The following is a 22500-nucleotide window of genomic DNA, read 5'->3' as shown; positions in this document are numbered from 1 at the left end:
AAGATAAAATATATCCATGTGAGATCTTGTTAGATTTGTCTTAATGCATACTTTTTATCATATATTTTTTATAATTTTTTATTATATGTATTTAGAGATATTGAGGTTTAAAATTTGCATTGAAAACTGTGCAAAAAGTAAATGGAAAGAACAAAAAGAAACAAAGGGAGTAATTGCTTAGGCGTCTTAGTGGGTCTTGTGTTTGACTCCTATATAAGACTATCATTGTACATATTATGTTTTTGTCAAGTAAGAAATAAAAGGAAGTATAGGGCAGGAGCTTAGCAGTGCTCGAAACTGTCTTACTTGGGTGTTTGGATTAATCTTTCTTCTTCTTTCTTTAATCTCTATCTTCGTGATAAATCTTTCAATTAGCAAATAAAGGCAGTGGACAGAATTGAATCTGTCACACACTTCTAGACTTGAAAGGATCAACATAAGTAACCAACACAACATATATCTGAGTGACATTATTTGGTGCTATGGGGGAGAGAATCATGGAATGAAAAGTGATAAGCTATAATATTGGCCTTGTTTGGTGAATAGCTTTTGGGTTGAGTTTTCGATTAGCTTTTGGCTTTCGGCTCATTGGTTGGTCAAAAAACCAAAAAACGTGTTCGGTAAATGATTTTTTACCCAACTGAAAAGTTGGCTTTGAAGCCAAAATCAATGTTACCTTTTCTCAATGGCTTTTGGCTCACTTTTACTCTAAAAACCAACAACCAATACTTAATTTTACTAAACATCTCCCAAAACAGCTAGCTTAAGAACCAACAAAAACAGCCAACACTTTCAGCTGGTCAAATAAACCAACTAAAAAGCCAACAACCAACAACCATTTGCCAAACATCCCCATATGTATTTTTTAGATTTTCTTGACAAACGACTTATTTTTTTAATTATTTCTTTCAATTTCATTGATTTTTTTTCATGATCATGGAATGTGATTAAGTTTAACTGAGTTGGTTGTCAGTCCATGGAAAAAAAAGCTGCCGTAAATACATTTGCGGAAACGGTCGCGATAATGCGGAAAACGACTATAACGGAGAAATAACACGAATCGCGACCGAGGCAGTATGATTTTTCTATAATTTAAGTGATAGTAATAATTAAAGTTAATGGGTATTAATGAAATTTTAACAGGAAGACAAATAACATTGAAACTATAAATTTCGATATCGATATAAAGGTAAAATAACGGGCGATACACGTTATGTAATGGTCAATGTAGAGTTTTGACCGTGAAATTTTATGCACCATTATATAACGGAATTTAACATCGCGACAACTTTCAAACAAGTTATATAATGGGTGTTACGTAACGGGTTTTACGTGAAGTAACGGGGGAGTTTTTATTCCATGGTTGTCACTAACCTACCGCTCACCCTCATCCTTTATCTGGGCTTGAGACCAGCAATAAGCAACAAGCACTCATAGGCGAAGCAAGATAGCGCACATGGATTGTAATTTTAGCACAAACGCAATAAAGAGGGACACTATAAAGCTAGAGGATAAAGAAATCTGTTCAATTGAATGCTTGATGAGTGAGTTTTATGTCACTCATCGGGTAGTCATTGAATCTATTTTATAGCATCTTTACTTCTGTACTGCGTTTTAAAACAGCAAGCAACCCCATTTTTCCCCTTCTATTACCCACGACATTCTCTCCGCCTTCTCTCTAAACCCTAATTCCTCATCCTTCTCCCTCATTCTCACCCACAAACCCTCAATTCTCACTCAAATTTCAGTAGCTAAGTCTCAAGTTCTTCATCTCCATCTCGTTTTCTACCTTCCCAGACCATTTTTCTGCATTTTCTCTCAATTCCACTCACCCACAAAGCTAGGTCACGAAAAAATACTCTTGGGGTCCATTTTTCATCAACAATCAAAACCAAGCAAAAAGAGAAGAAATTATATCTCTTTGATGAAAAATTCAAAATTGTGGTATAATTTCTAAACCCTAAGTTTTTTTGTTTTCTTCTACATTTTGCTTCATATTTAATTTGGTGAATTTTTATGACTTTTTGTTTCTTATTTACATATTGAGAGAGAATTTAGTGTATTTTTGTTGAATCTAGCTGTTATCCACCAACTTTGAGAAAAATTTGGTTGTTGGTGTGGAAAGTTAGCTTAGTTAAGACCTAGGGTTTGCATTTTGTGAGTGTTGCTTGAACAAAATATCTAAGTTTAGGTGTAAGACCTTGTTTGAAGACTAAATTGTGTGTAGCTGATTGAGTTTTGAGTCTTCTATCATGGCACCTAAAAAAATCTTCGAAAACCTCACACCTTAGCACGTAGCACCACTTCTTACAAAACCCAATGATAGAGTTACGGTATCAACCTTAGGAGCTAGGATGAAGGAGATAGATTCTTCAACCTTGCTAAGAAGGAGTTTGTCTCGACCAAGTTTATCTGTAGAGGTCTACCGAGTTAGGTATCACTCGTGACATTGACCTGCTAGCCTCAAGGCTAAGGTCAGATGGGCCTAACGACTTTATTTATAAAGCAAATGTTTTAACACACCCACGCCTTGTGCTAGAGTTCTTTTGACTCTTCTAATTGAAGAGGAAGAAGGCACTGAAGATAGTGATAATGAGCCTGAGTCTGAAATCTCTATTTGCTTCCGTCTTTTTGGTCGTTCCTTCCGTGTTTCATATGAAGAATTAAGCAGGGCTTGGGATTTTGACCCCGATAGCCCCCTTGCAGGAACGATCAATGACCCCTATGATGGTTTTCGCGATCAGGATGAGTGGTTGTGTTTAACCACCCGCACTCCTTTTCGTCTTAGGAAAGAAAACATCGAAGATAATCCATCCCGCCATGCGATACATCCAAAAACATTGTAGAGTTAGGGAACATTATGGAGAAGGATATGAAACTTCTCTTCTTGTGCCTTAACGAGAAAAGACCCTAACTCCATTAATCTGGCGAAAGCCCTTATTCATGAATTCATTGCTTTAAGAGATAGGGACAAGCCTGAAAAAAATGTCTTATGGGTGGGATGATAACTTTTCTCCACATAACCTTTGCCCCTCTGAGTCTTTGGATGATTTGGATTTTTTTGATAACGACACCCTCCTTAACATCCCCCTCTTATAGAACTATCGCATGGTCAATGAAACAAGAAGGGACATAGTGTACAAAGTATTTGACCAACCCGTTGGTAGTTCTTATTGGTAGTTATTCTATGTATGCTTTTTGCCTCTTTGTGCTCTTGGTCGTATTATACTTTGTAGTCTTTGTCATGTCTTTGACCTAGTAGCCGCTTGTCCCTTTTCTCTCTAAAGCAATGACATTTTTGGTGGATGGTTATCCTTAGTGCCCTAATGCGATGTCATCTCTTTCTCACATTGTCGGTAGTGGTGTTCTTAATTGATTTTGAACGGTTGGGATAGTTCAGGAAAGTGAGAATTGGACTAGCCCCCCAATGGGTGACTTAGTCAAATGGGGGCACGCTCTCATGGTACCTAGGTTGGGTAATTTTTCCATAAAAATGAGGGATGTTAGGGTCAGTGCTAGGATCAAACCCCCGGGTACTCGGTAATCATACCCCACATCATTTGGCTGAGTGGGCCAATAGGGGTATGTGGGTTGGCGGTTGAACCTCCCGGGCACTGGCCTTCTTGGTAAGGTTCATATGAGTAGTTGACCAGTGGAGCTATTTCACCCCGATTGACATGTAAGGCATAAATAACTTACAGGCGGTGTGCCATAGTGGCATCTTTACTCTCGCGTTGATCAAAATAAGCGCGAAGAAAGGACATGTCAAAAGGCATCTCGGGCAGGCTCACCAACGAGTGTGGACAAGAGACCGAGGTCTCTCCTCCTCATGTGCTTGAACCCCCTATTTTTTAAGCCTTATGGTTCTAGGGATGAAGAAGGGGTTCTCTACCTACCGCAAGTTTGGTGTTCAAAATGTTGGCCAGGTGGCAGTATGGTCGGTCGAATACTTTGTACACTAAGTCCCCTCATGTTAAAATGACCATGTAATACGTCTATAAGAAGGGGATTAAGGAGAGTATCGTTATCGACAAAATCCGAATCATCCAAAGACTAAGAGGGGCAAAGGCTATGAGCGAGAAAAGTTATCATCCTGCCCATAAGAAAATTTTCAGGCTTGTCCATGTCGCTTAAAGCAATAAATTCATGAACAAGGGCTTCCGCTAGATTAATAGGGTTAGAGGTCTTTTTCTTGTTGGGGCACAAGAAGAGAAATTTCATAACCTTCTCCATAATGTTCCCTAACTCTGTTCTCCCATAAATGGCGAACATCCAAAGTTTTTGGATGTATCGCATGGCGGGGTGGATTATCTTCGATGTTTTCTTTCCTAAAACGAAAAGGAGTGTGGGTGGTTAAACGCAACCACACATCCTGATCGTGGAAACCATCAAAGAGATCATCGTCGTCATCATTGGTTGTTTCCAGAAGGGGGCTATCAGGGTCAAAACCCCAAGCCCCGCTTAATTCTTCATATGAAACACGGTAGAAACGGCCAAAAAGACAGAAGCAAATAGAGATGTCAGACTCAGGCTCATTATCACTATCTTCAGTGCCTTCTTCCTCTTCAATTAGAAGAGTCAAAAGAACTCTAGCACAAGGCGTGGGTGTGTTAAAACGTTTGCTTTATAAATAAAGTCGTTAGGCCCATCCCACCTTAGCCTTGAGGCTAGCAGGTGAATGTCACGAGTGATACCTAACTCGGTAGTGGTCTCTCTACAGCTAAACTTGATTGAGACAAACACCTTCTTAGCAAGGTTAAAGAATCCATCTCCTTCTTCCTTGCTCCTAAGGTTGAATGGTTGATACCGTAACTCTTCCATAGGGTTTTGGAAGAGGAAGCGATGCTAAGATGTGAGGTTTTCGAAGATTTTTTAGGTGCTATGATAGAGGACTCATAAACAAATCAATACACAAAATTTAGTCTTCAAAGGTCTTACACCTAAGCTTAGATATTTTGATCAAGCAACACTCAAAAAATGCAAACCCTAGGTTTCAACTAAGCTAAATTTATACACCAATTACCAAATTTTCCTCAAGTTGGTGGATAACTAGATTCAACAAAAATACACCAAATTCACTCTCAATATGCAAATAAGAAACAAAAAGTCAAGAACAATCACATTTCAACTTCAACACACATCAACACTTGAACACATATCTTAAAATGTGTTCAAGGAAGTTCTTAAGCCAAAAACTTGTTTTGGTTCTAATAAAAACACTTTCCTTTAGCATTTCCACTCTATATAAAAGCTTTAAGTTGTAATTTTGGTTCTCAAACACTAGTAGTTTAGAAGTGGTGTTATTTGGAGAGTAATCAAAGCATTTGGGTATTTCAGAATTTGTGGGTTTACAACTTGTGGAGTATTTGAATATTGGAATTCTTAATTTTGTTATTACTATTCTCAACCCCTCCATTGTTGAAGGTAGTAATTATTCTAACTTTTAATTCTAGTTAATTCATTGTAAGAATCATGTGTGTTTTGATTTTGATGTGTTGTTCCATAAACATAAGTGAGTACTTTACTTTCTAGAGTTTGGGGATGTAGATAAAAAATTGATTTACTTATGCGGAGAATGGGCTGAATATGAATACGTACATGCATGAATATGTGAGTTCCATGGCAAGGAATTGATTCCCCATTGAAGTAGCATGTGTCTACTTCATTCCGATCTCCATCCATGGACAATTTATATTGAGTGAATGAATTGAATACTTGTAATGTATGAATTCATGGTAGTAATGAGTAGCCCAGAAGCTAACTTTATTAGGATTCCTTTGAGACCTAGTCAATCCTTAGGATGATGAAACATGCCTATCTTGTATGATTTCTTCTTGTTCAATATAAATTGGAAATGTTGAGCATACAATAAAAAGTTAGTAGTATGATCGAGTTTTATGCCCAGAAGCCGAATCTCCTTAACCATATTAATAACTATATAGTTCCTATACCTAGAAGTAGTGGAGCTAATATGGAAAGGCTTCTCTCATCACAGAACTTGATTAAAAACATATTTTCAACCCCTGCCTTTAGTAAATAAAGGAGTTAATTCCCTAAACTCTAGTCTTTAACTTTATAATTTGAATGTGTATCATTGTTATTGTAACACGTTAAACCAAAGTGATATTCCTTACTCCTTAGTTCTTCATTATGCTTAATTTATGTTACATGTCCAATTTCATGCTTATATCCATGATTTGTGAGTAGTTTAACTTCTAGGGCATTGGGTTAGTAGCTCATCAACATGTAGTGGGGTGTATGTGCTTGATTTTGGATTATAGAGCTTGAATGTTTGCTAGTTTGATGAGGTTTGATTCATGAGCTATCCCATGAAGGAGTGCAAGTGCTTCACACTTCACTAAACTTGGTTGAATTTGTAGTTTTACTTGATGATGTGCTTACTTATTATTCTCATGTTGATGGTTGATAAGCGAAGAAGCTTGAAACCATCATTAGTCACTTACTAGCCCAAGAAGGTGTGTATTTGATTATGTTTTTAGTAGCTTTGCATATACATCTTGTTAGTTGCGCATTCGTGAGCTAGATTTTAACATGAGACATGTGGATTAGTTGAGTTCAAGGCCAAGAAGCCCACACTCCAATCTAGTTTTGCTTGTCTAGATCACCAAAGCCAAGAAGTTGAGGTGATACATTAGAGCTAGCTTATGCTCACTTTAATCACCATGCTTTGTTGTTTGTGTGGCCCCTTAGATGACGATGAGTGAATTCCCCCTAAACTAGTTTTATCTTAATTGTTATAATCCAATACGGTAACAGTCTTCTTAATAGAGGACACCAACCCAAACAAAATCTAAAAACAACCCCCCTATTGCCTCTAGTTCTAGTCTAAGAACATGATCTCCTCCCTGTGGATTCGATCCCATCTTGCCACTATACCTTTGTATCTTGGTGGAATTGGGTAAAATGATCAAAACTTTGGAAGTAACGACACCAAGATGTTGGCCCTCTTGCACCTCACGCTAGAGATCCGATCAATTCTTAAATACCTCAGATCTATATTTAAAAGTAGTGGGGACATCCAACAAAATGTGACGCATAGAATTAATTATGGGTGGCAAAAATAGAGAACGACTATTGGAGTATTATGTGATCGAAGTGTGCCCTTAAATTTAAAGGGAAAGTTTAATCGAATGACCATTAGACTGATACTACTATATGAATCAGAATGTTAGGCTTTTAAAAGGGATCATAGTAGAAAGATAGGAGTAGCGAAAATACAAATGTTTAGATGGATGAGTAGACACGCCTTGAGGGATAGAATTCAAAACAAAGATATAAGAAAAGGTTAGGAGTTGCAAATATTTAGTAAAAGATGAAAGAGAATCGTTTAAAATGTTTGAACATCTGCAAAGATGGGGTATTAGCAAACCGATAAGGAAGATAGAAAGTTGGAGCTCTGAAGACTTAAAAAGAGGGCTACGAAAACCGAAGATGACTTAGAGGACAGGAGTACAAAAAGATATGAAAAATCTAGACTTACAAATTGGAATAATAGAAAATCGAAATGAATGGAGAAGAAGAACCAATGTGGACGAATATTGGCGCTGATATATTGGTTCATGTAGCGGAGCCCAATCTTTTATGATCAAAGCACTCATTTTTGTACACTGAAAAATGTGGTATGATGATGATGAAACTGAAAAATGTGTTATGTTACAGCAGGCACAAGAGAAGTATTTTCATGAAGAAAATATATCCTACAAGAGGTGTAAATTTTGACACGTGTTTTATTAAAATAGGCAGGCAATTAAATGATAGAGCATTTCTGTATGATAACATCTGAATATGCAAATGAAGGAATAATCCTTCCCATTTGCAAATAAAACATAGAATAGAAGGAAAGTTGTAACCTTGTTAGAGCATGGTATTCTAGCTTCAGCTGCTCGAGCATGAAAGACAAAACACTCTGTTGGAGGACCACTGAAATATTGAATTGCAGTTCTTAGTGCCATTCATATCTAGGTTTTAATTGATTGATATTGCATGAATCAGAGCTTCCCTAGCTAGCCAAAATATGCATTTGGGAGGAGGAAGAGTTCTAAACTTACGTGTTTCTTGCAGCTTTGGTGTCTCGGGCAAACATTTTATAGGAAAGTAACTTCCCTTCCAACTGTCGTAAAAGTTGATCAACTCTCCTGACAGAGAAGCTCGTTGGTTTATTTACCAAATCCAGTTCATCATCATGAGGGTCCTTTGATTCCTCCTCTGTGTTATCTTCATTTATTTCATTTCTACCCAAGTTCTGACCATTTTCAGAGCAGATAATGTCTGTCTCTTTTTTAGGTCTCAGTTCCCTGCAGTCTCCTTCCTCCAATGGAAATATGTAGAGATATCTCCTCCATTTGGCACAAAAATTTGGATGAAAAGCACGTGATACCTTTTAACAATAAACTGAAAAATTCACATTCATGCACAGAACATAATCAACTTAATTATCTAAAACCAGAAATGAATTATTGAGAAAATTCTTCATAGGTACTACCTGAGACACGGATACAACTCGAAGTTTTCCAGGAGCAGCCATATTAATGGCATTTTCAATTTCCTCAATTCTGACATCCTTCCGCCAAGTATCTGAACACACCCATAAAGTTACATCAATGCTAGCCAAGAATAATAAGCATTTTTTTCAATGCTCTAAAAAGCAATGCTATCTAGATACTCTACTCTATATATTCTAACATGTAACTAAATGTATGCAATGCAAATTAACTATGCTTTAATTTGATGTATTCTAACATGTATCTAGATTCGGCGGATACGATATGATGTATCCTAGTTTTGACATTAATCACTATGCTTTCAATCTCGATATGAGGCAATATAGGGCAACATAGATGAGACAAGTGATGGTGATAGAGCATGGAAGCAAGAAAAAGGAATCACGGAGCCAACAATCTATGTCAAGAGTTTTGAATATATTAAACTTCAGGTCATTAAATTATGGGCAGTTACAGAATGCAGACACGAAATAGTATTAAGTGCTAACACTTGCAAATGTGATAGTCTAGGCATTTAACAATACTTCCGTGAAAGAACTGAAAAATTCTTACAGGAATGTAGATTTGTTTTGTAAGTATATTAGGAAACAATACCCACTCAGAAAAGAACTGTCTGGAACTAGTTAAAAAATAAATCGAGAAAGATATTCAAAATGAATCTATAAAATGGAAAAGAAAAAAAAAACTTTTTTAAAAGTGGTCATCCTGCATTCATAAAGAGATAAAGAAGTAGACATTAAGAGTAAAAGAAAATTGAGCACATTCCTACCCCAATATAGTCACTGCAAACACTTTTTATCAAGCGTCGAGAGAAGCGTACTATTATGACCCATTTGCTACTCATTTATCTCTTGGCTGCAGCCTTTCTGCTGGTTTTACAGTTTGAATTTAGGAGAAACGTTGCATAATCGTGACCTCCTCAAGCCAGCTGGTAGAGAAGCCATAGCCTTACATTGTTGTTCTAATGCTTCATGTTACCGTAATCAATCCTTAGCTTGTGCTATGCCATTTGCATGACAAGTGAAGGATTAATTACTTGTTTGCCCAGTTTTTTTACAATCAGCGATTAATGATGCAATAGCATTGGCATAACTAGGCATGGCCACGGGGCGGGTTACCCGGAACCGAACCGGTCCCGAACCGCTTGGAACCGGAACCGGAACCGGAACCGTTTGCGACAGGTTCCGAACCGCCCCGAACCGCGAAACCGTGAAACCGCCGGAAAAAAGTCGCCGGAACCGTGAAACCGCCGGAAAAAACCGTCGTGAACCGGGCCAAAAAACCCGCGGGTTGGAACCGGAACCGGTCCGGGAGAACCGGTCCAACGGTTCCATGGAACCGGTTCTGGAACCGGAACCGGGACCGGTCCGGTTGAACCGGCTCAACGGTTCCATGGAACCGGAACCGGAACCGGAACCGGGACCGGTCCGGTTGAACCGGCCCACCGGTTCCATGGAACCGTTGAGCCAAACTAGCCGTTAGAGAGCCGTTAGAGAGCCGTTGGAATCCATCCTATAAATACTCATCACTTTCAATCATTTTCATTCACAACTCATCTCTTCTCCTACTCTCTCTACTTAATTCTTTAATTACGCAATTATTCTCTTAATTACATAATTAGTCTTCTAATTATTTCTTAATTTAGTTAGTTACATAATTAATCATTTATTTATTTCTTAATTCTATATTTCTATTTTTACTTCTATACTATCAATCATGTCTTCATTTTTGAAAAGAGCCACAAAAAAAGTTACTAAAGTGGCAAAATCATTAGGAGGTTCCAGTTCCTCCAAAAGAAAGGCCACTTCTACTCCGTCGGTATCAACAACACCCTCCATTAGTAATTATAATTATGAACCTAATTATCCGGAAGGGTACGACCCGGAGTTACATCAATATGCAGAAGAAGTGGAAAAAGATATACAAATTGAAGAAGAAGAAGAACAAGAAGAAGAACCAACGACCCCAATTGGGGTACATATATCTCGACAGTCATCAACAAGATCAGATGAAGAACAAGGAGAACAACAACAACAAAGACAAGCTCGTGGTAAACGAGTCAATTTCCAAACTATCGGTTAGTTTTATAATTTTATTCTTCAAATTAATTAAACTTTAAATTATTTATTTATTTAATTATAGTTTTATAATTTTAAATTATTTATTTAGATGAAGATGAACCAATAAGACAACCTTTTCCGGCAATGCCACCTTCTAGTGGTAGAGCTGTTTCACATGTGTGGTCGTATTTCACAAAAGAACCAACCGAGAATCCAGATATGTTCCTATGCACTTGTCAAATTTGTGAAAGTCAAGGAGTAAAGCCCTTAGTTTCATACAATTTCGCCAGAGGTAAATACTTTTTAAGTTTTTTATACATACATAATACATTCATACATTATATATTCATATTTTATAAACATTTATTTATTGTGTTTTGTGAATACGTGTTAGGTGGTGGAACGGGATCTTTTAACAAACATTTGGCAAAGAAGCATGGAATCACAAAAGAAACTCATGCATCAAGCGGCAGCGGGACCACAAGTGGAAGCCGACAGACACAATGGGACATTCCCAACACAGGTATGCCTTTTAGATATAATCGTAATGACATGATTGATGAATTTTCTAGGTATGTAATTTGCGATGAATTGCCTTTTAACCACGGTGAAAGTAGGGCATATGAGCGTCTCACTAGACAACAATTGCAACCACAATTTAGAGCAATCCCTAGGAACACTCTTAAAAGACGAACAATTAAATTATACGAATCAATGCGCTATGGCCTAGTTGAAATGTTTAAATCGTTTAATGGTAGGGTTAGCATAACAACTGACATATGGTCTGCTCCCCCACATTTAGAATCTTATATGTGTGTAACAGCACACTGGATAGATCGAAATTGGATTATTCAAAAAAGAATAATTGCTTTTGAGACTATGCCAGAAAGACACACCGGCGAAAACATAAAATATAGATTAATAGAGATATGTAGGGAATGGAACTTATTAGATAAAATATTTTGTTGTTCAACAGATAATGCAACCGCAAACATAAAATGTATAGAACTTTTATTTAACGAACCCGCCTTTAGTTTAATCCTTGGGGGTAGCTTATTACACATACGTTGTTGTGCGCACATAGTTAACTTATCTTGTCAAGTAGGTATAAAACAATTAAGTGAATTATTAGAACCAATTAGGGATATAGTAAAATGGCTTAGGATCGGAAAGATTAAAAGAAGATATAAACAATTATGTGACCAATACCAACTTAAAAAAGTGTATTGGTCATTAGATACTCCTACACGTTGGGGGTCAACGAACGATTTATTAAGAAAGGCGATTGCTTATCGCCCAGTAATAACACAACTATATAGTGAGTGTACAGATAGTTTCATAGCTGATGAAACTTGGGAATTAGCAATAGGTGTACATAACATATTAGAAGCGTATGACCACGCGACTAAGATTTTTTCTTATGTTTATGAACCGAACGTTCACTTAGTAATAAGTGAATGTATTACTATTTTTTATCACCTGCTTAAACATAGACAAGAAGATACTAACCCACAATTAAGGCCGATTCTTGCTGAAATGATGGAAAAATGGAAATCATATTTTACCGATTTTCCTTACATTTATGGAATCGCAACCATTTTGGACCCACGTTTTAAAACCGAGGTCCTAACCAAAGTAATAGGATTTTATTATCAAGCGTTAGATCGCCCGTCTTCCGATGTAGCTTATTATGTCGGAACATGTAAAAAATATTTAGCTGAACTGTATGAATTTTACGCTAGTGTATATAACCCGAAACGCGATATGTCTAGGCGTGCTAGCGTTTCGGCTCGTCCCTCTTTCTATAATTCAGTAATTGCTAACATAATGACGCAAGATGATAGTTTTGTAGGATCTTCTTCTTCCTCGACCACATTTTTAGAACTAGATAGTTATCTAAAACACCACTTTGAAATAGACCCAAGTGTCTATAATATTTTGGAGTGGTGGAAAGAAAAATCTTTTAAATTTCCCATTTTATCGAGAATTGCAAAGGATATCCTTGCAATTCCCGCGTCCACTATTGCGTCGGAGTCTGCTTTTAGTGCAGGTAGAAGAGTTCTGGATGAAAAGCGATCTCGTCTTGCTCCACATAGTATTCAAATATGTGTTTGCAAGAAAGATTGGGACCAAGCGGAGATACGAACACAAGGACTAAGGAACGATGATGATCAAGACGACGATGATGATCCATGGATGATGATGGATACAACTTCATCATCGTCAGGAGGAGAGTCAGCGGAAGCATCTAATCAATATCAACCACATGATGATGACGAAGACGAATAGGATCAATCCGACAAGCGACAACGATGAATCAACACTCAACAACTATAAATAAAAGGTATGACAAAGAACTACGTGGGCTTTGATTCCTTCGGGATACGTAGGCAGCTTAGTATTCATTTGGGTACTAGGTTCAAGTCCATTTTCTCCCTCTTTTTTTATTAATCATCTTTATCGACATTATCATTGATTCGTTTCTTATTAATTAATTTTTTTCCATTCATTTTAGTAAATATTTCAATAACGATGACAACTTGACATGCAATGAATTTCGCTAATAATCAAGTAATCATCAAAGGTACGTCCGCGATATTATAGTATTTTTTTATTATACAAAAATTTAAAGAAAAAATTAAAATGGAACCGATGGTCCGACCCGCCCGTCCCGTGAGTTGGAACCGCCGGAACCGCCTCATGAACCGCTAAGGAACCGTTTGGAACCGCCCGGAACCGGAACCGGAACCGGAACCGTTCGCGACAGGTTCCAAATGGAACCGGAACCGGGTGGAACCGGAACCGGATGGAACCGGAACGGAACCGGACCAACCCGGACCGTGGCCATGCCTAGGCATAACCAAATCAAAACCGAAGGTCAACTTTTTTTTACTTCTATTTGGTTAAAGTTAAATTTAAAATTCACATTCAATTTTAGTGGATTGTATGCTAGTAACTTCAAAACAAAAGTGTTAAAGCGTTTTTAGTTATGTTAGTAGTTTTAGGAATTTGTACAGTGTTGTTGATTGTTAACTTTCGGTCTTTTAGAGTGTGTGATAATGTAATATGTTGTAGGTAGCATGATCATGTCATTAGGTCGTATTAGCTTATATTTACAAGCATGACGCAGCAAATCCATTGAAAGCTCAAGCCAAGCTACAAGCAAACTCGATGATATCGGAGTATGTTGGTGTAGGTTTGTGTATGAGCAATTGGCAAGTAAATTCAAGTCAAAACCAAGCTCCTTACTCAGCATCAAGTAAGCAGCAACAACACCACATAATCAGCCAAACATATTTGACTCAAGAAGCCATGATGGGACAGAAGCGAGCAACTCACAATGAACTTACACAATCTAGCTAGTTGTTGTATTTAGGCAAAGCTTCTAATTAAACCTCAAGCTACCTATTAAAGAACCAAAGATATACTAGCTTAACTTAAGAAAATACTACGATTTGGAACATCACTTGTTTCAAGGAAACAGCTAGCACAACAGCAGTCCCAATACGCTACAGCACACCACAACTCCTGGCATCCTTTGTGTATTTGATGTTTTCTGCCAGTTGGGACATTACCCAGATGTGAGGTAACCTCCATCCAAGCCCCAGACATTAATCTAAAGGGTCCAATAAGGGATAAATGAAGAATTACTAATGAAGCCTCTTTTGGCATTCACTAGAACACACCACAACAAGGCTTCGCAATGCCTGGACTTAGCTTCTAGTTCAGCCCCTTTAGCACCTTTTTGAGACTTAATAAAGGTTTCCCATCATCAAAGAAACACGGTCCAATAATGTGAAAACCTTAGTTTGAAGACAGAAATTAATTGGAGCCAAGTTATGGGCAGAAGACAGCAGGTCTGTTTCCACCACTACCAGCAGGACCTTGTCTGAGTATTCAGCATATTTGCCCCACCTAATAAACTGAAATTTGCAGGATCTTTTTACCCATCGTTGGGGACTTAAAACGAAATTTTTAGGAAAAAAATCAAGGTCATTGGCATATAGAACAGGGTGATATGATCTGAGCAATATATCTCTTGAATCACGCCCGTTAAGGGCTTTTATACGGTTTTGTATATACTTTATTTGTGTTTTTTTTATTTTCCTTCATGAGTAGGTAACGTAAGGCTACATTATATATTAGGATGTATGTGTGAGTCATTTAGCATACATAAGGGTTATAGGTAAGACTTCTAATACAAATTATGAAAGGTTTTCCTAAGAATCATTGTACTGTAAGCCTTTGTGCTTGTTTTGAGTGGAACTTGTTTGTTTCACTTGTTTATCTCATATTTGCTTTTCCTAAACCTATCAACATGTTGTGAGTCTAGGGATACCGAAACCCTAGCCTCTTATAATGTCTTGGGTAAACTTCAATCCTTCTAAAAAGGTATGTTTTCAAGTGTCAAGTTTCAATAAGATCGTGTTTTACATCGGTCTTACAGAGTTGTTTTCAACAGAGTCTCAATCTGAACGATTTCGGAAATTCCAACTTTGATCTCTTAAACTTTCCGTTTAACTGTAAATTGTAAGCATCAGCTTGGTGTAAGAGCTTTGGTAAACTCTATTTAAGTCTTAAATGCCTATACACATCTCTAAACCTCCAATTACAAAAGCCTCAAACACAACCCACAAAATCGCACCCAAAATTATGCTCAACAAAGCCTTATTTAGTCACCTAAACCTATCTAAAACGTGAATCTAGGGAAACCAAACCTTTAGCGTCTGAGATTATCTTCGTAAACTTCAATGCTTCTCAAAAGGTAAGTTTCAAGTGTCAACTTTTATTAGAGATTGTATTTTGCTTTGGCCTTGTACAATTGTTTCCAACGAAGTCTTAACCTAAACCAATTTCGAGAATTCCAACTTTGAACCTACAACGACTTTCTTTTGACCCGTAAACCGTATGCATCTATAAATTCAGAGCACGCAAATGTTCACATAGAGAACATGAGAGAAAGGTTACTTAGGCCTAAAATCTGTGCCAAAACCATTGCACACTGTATACATGATCCATTTGGCTAAGTACACTTATTTTTCTCAAGGAAGCATGATCCTTTTTCAAGGAAGCAGCAGCACATCATTTAAAAAATGGTATTCCTATCAAAATCAAATAGCACAACTTATTAAATAAGATGTCAAAATTTCACTTACAGAATGAACAAACTTGGTTAAGTGCTGTAACCCCTTTGTCTGTACGACCAGCAACAACCGCCATCCCTTCAACAGGTAAACCCTTAGCTTTCAGTTGTTGAGCTTTCCTTTCATCAACAAATATCCCAATGGACCTCTCCACCAATCTGTAAGAAGGTAATAAATTTGACAAAGATATTGCAGCTTGTGATGGATAAGGACAGCCAATTATTCGATTTCAAAATCCAAAGAGATGATCAGATAGCTACCTAAGGCCATCAAGTCTAATTAACAACTTGTATGAAGATAAATGCAGAAAGAAAAAAGGACGCGTACAATTATTCTCGTGACAAATAATTTAGACAGCAAACAACAAAGCCATGTCATAAAAGGATAATGAAACATCAGCTGCAAAGCTAATGGATGGAAATTTCTGACAGATACGGCATTTATAAATTCAGTTCTGTAAAAAGATGTATTATCCATGATCCTTATATAGCAAGCAAAAAGAACCATATACATACAACACTAAATTGAAGAATAGAAAAATATATAACAAAACCAAACATTATCACATGTTTCGACAAGGTGACAAATATCCTCTTGGATGGTACTTCATTTGGAGTCTTAAAAAGCATTTTTCCATCGGAGTTCGGTGCACCAGGCGCCTAGGCGCGCCCTAGTCTTGCTTTTTTAAAATACGTTCAAAACCAAACTTGATGTTCCTTCATAGTTTGGGTCTCAACTCTCAACCCCAATTTAAATACTACAAACAAGGCATTAGCCAACTCTTTTTAAGACTACAAAAAAAGTCACATCCACCCATACATGATGTCCCTTCTTTTTTTTCTTTTGCCCCCTCCTCCCACTCACCTCCACATACACATACCAACTTATAAAGGCAATTAAATATTTTAGATTATTACAACTACAATGACAAAAAGTGAATTTCAAAAGATTAAGGTGGATTACAGGAACTTATAGATGGTTTCCACATGAATACTCCTTCCCAAACCATTTTGATATCCTACAATCTCAACCAGCAAATCTAAATACTTCATATCTTTTTACAATCCTAGTACTATGCATGGTTATTAAAATCACGATTCTACGATTTTACGATCCAAAAATAAGCGAGCGATTCGAATCGTAGGTAGAATCGTAAGTTGGTAGAATCTTATGATTCTAATTAATATAAAATTTGTAGAGGTAGAATATTATACGATTTTACGATTTTACGATTTAACGATTCGATTCTACACATTTATTTTTAATTTTATAAATTTTTTTTATGTACCAATTTTTTTTTTTTACCAATTTTTCTTACAATTTAACGATCCATCATCATAATTTTAAAAAATTAAATTTCTTCATCTAGGTATGAAGATTTAAACTAATTATTGAATATTTTTCTATTTCATTCTTAAAATTGAAGTGAATGAAACTTTAATTAATAAACTTTAACTTTTGAGGTGAATAAATATGACTAGATTGCAAATTTATGTTTATTGTAAAATCTTACGATTCTACGATTCGATTCTACAGGTCTGAACGATTCCAAGTAGAATCCCGATTTTAACAACTTTGGTACTATGTATAATCTTCTAGCCCTATTTTAAATCCCCTAAGTTCTAATTTTCTATCTTCTTCAACGATTAACCAATACCTCATCGTTGCACATGCTCAAATCAACTTAAATGATTCTCTTTCATCTTCTCCTAAATAAATGTGAATCCTAAACTCAAATAGAAAAACTCAAAATGGGTTTAGGGATAACATGAACCGGACCAAAAAAATGATTACCCTTTTTAAAAAACCGAACCGTATATTAAACCACAAACCGGACCAAATAACCAAATTATAAAGCTTTGATTTATGGTTTAGACCAAACATCAAGCAGCCCTAGCAGTAACGCGGGTAACGTGGTTGTACGAAATATTAATCAAAACCATAAAATATAACTTGAAATGGTCAAAACGCAATTTCTTTTACACCTCAATGACGCAAATAATACGAATTTAGTTTTAAAAACCTTACGACTTGGTTGCTACAACTGATGTGACCTTGTTTCTGCACTATGATATGTACTTGGAAAGTACTACAACAAAAATAATGCCAAATCCTTAAAATTGAATACTTAAAAAGCACTAGAAGCTCCAAAACTACAACTAAGTAGTATTTCAAAGCTTTAATCCCAAAATATGAGTTAGCTATACTTTACTTGGCCTACTAATACTAATTTGCAACGAAGAAAATCCTATCTAACACATGTATCACTTTTTATATTGCACTCAGACACAAAAATATTTTTCTCAAGACAAAGCATCATAAAACATACCCTTGAACAGTATTCAATCCAGGTTGCTTCTGCCAACCATCAAAGTACTCCCCGTGATAGGAGACTAATATTTTGAATGTCACTCTTTCCCATCTTCCAGATTTATCTTCAGGGAGACAGTTTTCAACAGCAAAGATACCAGAACTCGAAGTGTCCTCCTCATCCTAACCATTTTTCAAGACACTCGGAATAAGCATGAATACATAATATAGCTCAAAGACTAAAGAAACACCAGTGCCTTTAAACCTCATCACTAAAATAAAGTACAAGATATCTACAACCACTATGTTCACTGAGACATAATAAGAAAATTATTTAGGGCATCATAAGTGTGCACCAAAAATGCTTCCTTTTCCATCCTCCTATCAAGTGTCTCTATATAAAGTCAAATGACATATATTTTACACTTCAATATATATTTAAATAAGTTTAGATTACCTCAAATTTCAGTTTCAGTTCCTGAGTTACAAAGTTTAAGAAATAAATACTTTTACTCTCCTACTAAAGTTTTCCCAAGATCAGTGAAAGCAGCAAAACAACAAAAAGCCACAACCAATAATCGATTCAAATTCACTAAAGCTTACCAGCAAAGCAAATTGAACCAAAACTACCAACCTTGAGACTAAATAGCTCAGCCAAAGTAGAGCACCCATTTACCAAATCATAATAGAAATCATTAACTGCTTTCCAAGGCTTATTATACATAAACTGGTAGCTTTCCCTACAATATAAAGCAAAGAAAGCAAATTTAACGACACCCAGAAAGATCAACAAAAACTGAATGAAACCCAAATGAGAATCGGATTTAGGAAAACAATATAAAGAGATATACAGAGTAAAAGTAACAATATGATGATGTAAAATGAGGAATGAGAGGGAAAAAGAAACCTCGAAGTCCATCGCAAATCCTTACAAGGATCAGTGTGAGCGTAGTGATGGTGAACTTTAGTATTAGGAGTAGTTTCTTCAAGAGTTGCCATTAATGAAGTTCGAGCAAATGGACAATTGGGAGTTTTCCGAATTGACGCTATAAAAGTTGGTCTTACTATCTGCATAACTCAGAAGATTGTTTGAAATTTGAAGGATATAGTAAGTGTAGAACCCCTGGGTCAGGATGCCAAGGAGTCGCTTAGGCTAATCACAATTCTTATTTTTAGCCATCTTTTTCATTTTATCGTCGCCTCTATTTTAAATTAATTTAATAAAATGACAAAAATGCTCTTGGACTAAAAAATTTTAAAACTTCTATAAAACACTTCAAACTCACTCAATAACACTTTTATCACTTCAAAAAACACAAAATCTACACATAAAATTAATCGGAGCTAAAGTACGATTAAACCTAGGAGGAGTCGTTAACAAAAACTCGAGGTAATTTTTTTTTTAATGTAACTAAAAATTACAAAAAAAATAAAAAAAAAATTACGAGTCGCACAAAAAGTGCGACTGAACCTAGGAACAGTCGCACTTTTTGTGTGACTCCTCCTAGGTTCAGTCGCACTTTTTGTGCGACTCTTAATTTTATTTTATTTTTTTTGAATTTTGAAATTCCTTTTGTTTGATTAATTTATTTTTTAAGTTATTATTATTTAATAAATGTTGTAATAAATATTTTATTTTAATATATTATTATATTATGATAATATTATTATAATAATTAGTTTTGAATTGAAATAATTTATTTAAATGTTTAATTATTTTTTAATATAATAATAATATATAAATTAAAATTTAGTTTTTAATTAATTTTTAATATAATAATTGTTGATAAAATTTTATTTTAGTTGTTAATTAAATTTTAGTTGTTTAATTATTTATTAATATAATAATTGTTTATTTGTTTACATGTGTGAATTATTTTAGTTGTTAATAATTTTATATGATTGTAAGTGTTTATTAAATTTACTTAAATGTTTATTAAATTAATAATGTAAGTGTAATTAAAATGAATATAAGTTAATGTATTTTTTTATGCTTTTAATTTTTTATTAATAGTTTATTAAAATATGAAAATTATAGTAAATGGCTGAAAATCAGGGAAAAGGAAAAGGCTTTTTTAGAGGGTTATTGAGCGGAAATAGTTCTAGGCCGAGTTTACTAAGAGGAGGGTTACGGGTTCTACAAGGCGAGCCAGGCAGGAACAGGCGGCCAGACATAGTCAGGCCCAACGTTCGAGTACCCTAGACCATGTGCGTAGTCGCTTTGAGCGCGCAGACTAGCATGCGTAGTAATACGGTCGGCTCAGGTGATGATGATACTGATTACGACGAGTCTGACAGTCGGGAAGAGTCTGTCGGTCAGGATGAGTCTTTCGGTCATCCTGTTGATTGGACGCTCGTCATAGGGCATGTTGGTCAATTTAAGATTAGAGGGCATGGCACGGCTGGCACTTCTGATCACGCAGGAGTCAGCCAGGTTGAGGATGCGGCTCCACGAGGGAGGAGGCGCTCACAGTCCGCGGACATGGACTAGTTGATCACATCACCCCAGCCCGGGGGCCCTGTTGACACCAGTTTAAAACCCAGCTACGGTGGGCACGTAGCGAAGGTTATATTTGAGGGATCGGAGCGCTAGGAAGAAAACGTTGGAGGCGATCATCAGACTGCAGGACATGTCTGATGAGTTGTACGAGGTGTTACCTGCCACTCCTCTAGGTCCTCTACCATACATAATGCACCATCACATTGATAGTGCTCTTATTACGGCCTTTGTGGAGAGGTGGCAGCCTAATACCAACACCTTCCACATGCCATGGGGGAGATGACCATAATGTTGCACGATGTGCAACGCATTTTAGGAGTTGGCATTAACGGTTCACTTCCCGCTGAACCTGCTGATGGTGACTGGAAGCTTGGCCTGGCCGGTCTGTTTGAGGAGCCAATTTCGAAGCTACGTAAAAAGGGGTACTTCACCAGCGAGAGCATTAACGTTGGTGAAATGTTGCAGCTATGTGTAACACCCCGGCCCCTCGGACCGCTGGTGACTACTCATGGAGACTGTAGACTGGCCCCACAAACCAACACAAGTCTTTCCAGCGCACTTTAGCCTCACTCGTGCGCACCCGGGAAAACTTCCCAGGAGGTCACCCATCCTAAGATTGCTCCCCACCAAGCACGCTTAACTGTGGAGTTCTTAGCAAATGGGCTCCCTAGAAAAGAAGATGCACCTTGTTGATATGAGTAGTCTATGAATCCTTTTTCAAGCTAAATCTGGGGTATTACACTATGCCACCGTTACTGCGTATTACATGGCTATAGTGGGTTCCACGCTGCTGGAGGATAAGACTAGAGTCAAGATGCGGCCTTACCCTATACTTGCTGTGACTGATGATCAGGATGAGATTGCTTGGGGTGCAGTGACGCTGGCTAACATGTATCGCCAACTGGGTATGGCGACAAGGACTGGGTGCAAGACTATTGCTGGTTGTCTGACACTGTTGTAGACATGGATTTACGAGTACTTCCCATCCTTCCTCCCCCATCCTTGTCAAGCTGATATGCCTAACAAGACTAGGGCGGAGATGTGATCCTCGCAGAAGCCAATTCGTGAGCTGATCAGACTAAGAGACTGTAGGAGTATACTGGCAGGTTTTGTACATGACCTCAAATATCGTTATACTAATTATTTCAATTTTATATTATGTTGTTTATGTTAATTTTCTTTGTAAGCAGGTGGAATGGACTCCGTACATGACTTCTCCTAGGGCTTTATTGAACGAGCACCCACGCACCACCTATATCGGGGGTATCACCTGTTTTAGGTGTATTTGCCTGAGAGGACAGTCAGACAACTTGGTTTTGTACATGCTATTCCCCCCCCCCCCTCCGTTAAGACCTACCCAAGCTCTGCGACCAGCACAGGGTTCCTATTCAGTGACATTCGCTTCTCTGTCTATGCACACGGAGATGTGGAGTAGGTTCCCCTATTGTGCCCGCGTTGGTGATCAGGCACTGCGTCGAGCATCTGTTCCATCAGAGGCTGTCCTTGAGTACATCGTCTGGTTTAGAGGGTCTTCCCACACATTTTTCATCCCTGGTGAAGGACCTACTGCTGCGTTTGGTGCAGCGGATAACAGAGTTGAATACGTTAGTGTTTCTATTAATCTATTTCATTTTTATGTGTCATTACCAAAATTGTTGTTTAACTTTTTGGTAATGCAATTGTTTTGTTTGTACAGTTTGCAGCTGAATTTCCAACTCGACTCGCGCCATTGCTCAGGATGCCAGTTGTTGTTAATATGACGCCCCGGGAAAGACAGGCTGCTGATTTGTATTTGGATGAACTTAGAGATTTGTTTGCCGAATGGCAAGAGTTTAGAGGGCACAGCCCTTCATAGACATTTATGTTCGTATTAATGAAGAATTTGTATTATTACGCGTTGCGTTTGATTCACTAACATATTTATTCACTAACATAATTATGGAATAAATAATATAAATACAATT

The 22500-nt window shown here is 37.1% G+C and overlaps 1 protein-coding gene across 1 annotated transcript in view; it reads right to left on the bottom strand.

Moving 5' to 3' along the window:
* Positions 1-19154, bottom strand: part of LOC130799033 (uncharacterized) — a 20498-nt gene extending 1344 nt beyond the window's left edge. Inside the window, exons 1-7 of the mRNA XM_057662175.1 lie at positions 18944-19154; positions 18671-18776; positions 18056-18219; positions 15739-15884; positions 8504-8595; positions 8070-8398; positions 7872-7941 (exon numbers count right to left, since the gene is read on the bottom strand). Coding sequence (XP_057518158.1) covers positions 7872-7941; positions 8070-8398; positions 8504-8595; positions 15739-15884; positions 18056-18219; positions 18671-18776; positions 18944-19110 — 1074 coding nt within the window. The 5' untranslated portion in view covers positions 19111-19154. The remainder of the gene's footprint in view (positions 1-7871; positions 7942-8069; positions 8399-8503; positions 8596-15738; positions 15885-18055; positions 18220-18670; positions 18777-18943) is intronic.
* Between the last annotated feature and the right edge of the window lie 3346 nt (positions 19155-22500).

This window comes from Amaranthus tricolor, chromosome 13 (assembly GCF_026212465.1).
Source record: "Amaranthus tricolor cultivar Red isolate AtriRed21 chromosome 13, ASM2621246v1, whole genome shotgun sequence".
NCBI lineage: Eukaryota > Viridiplantae > Streptophyta > Magnoliopsida > Caryophyllales > Amaranthaceae > Amaranthus > Amaranthus tricolor.
This window is presented reverse-complemented; position numbering and strand designations above follow the sequence as displayed.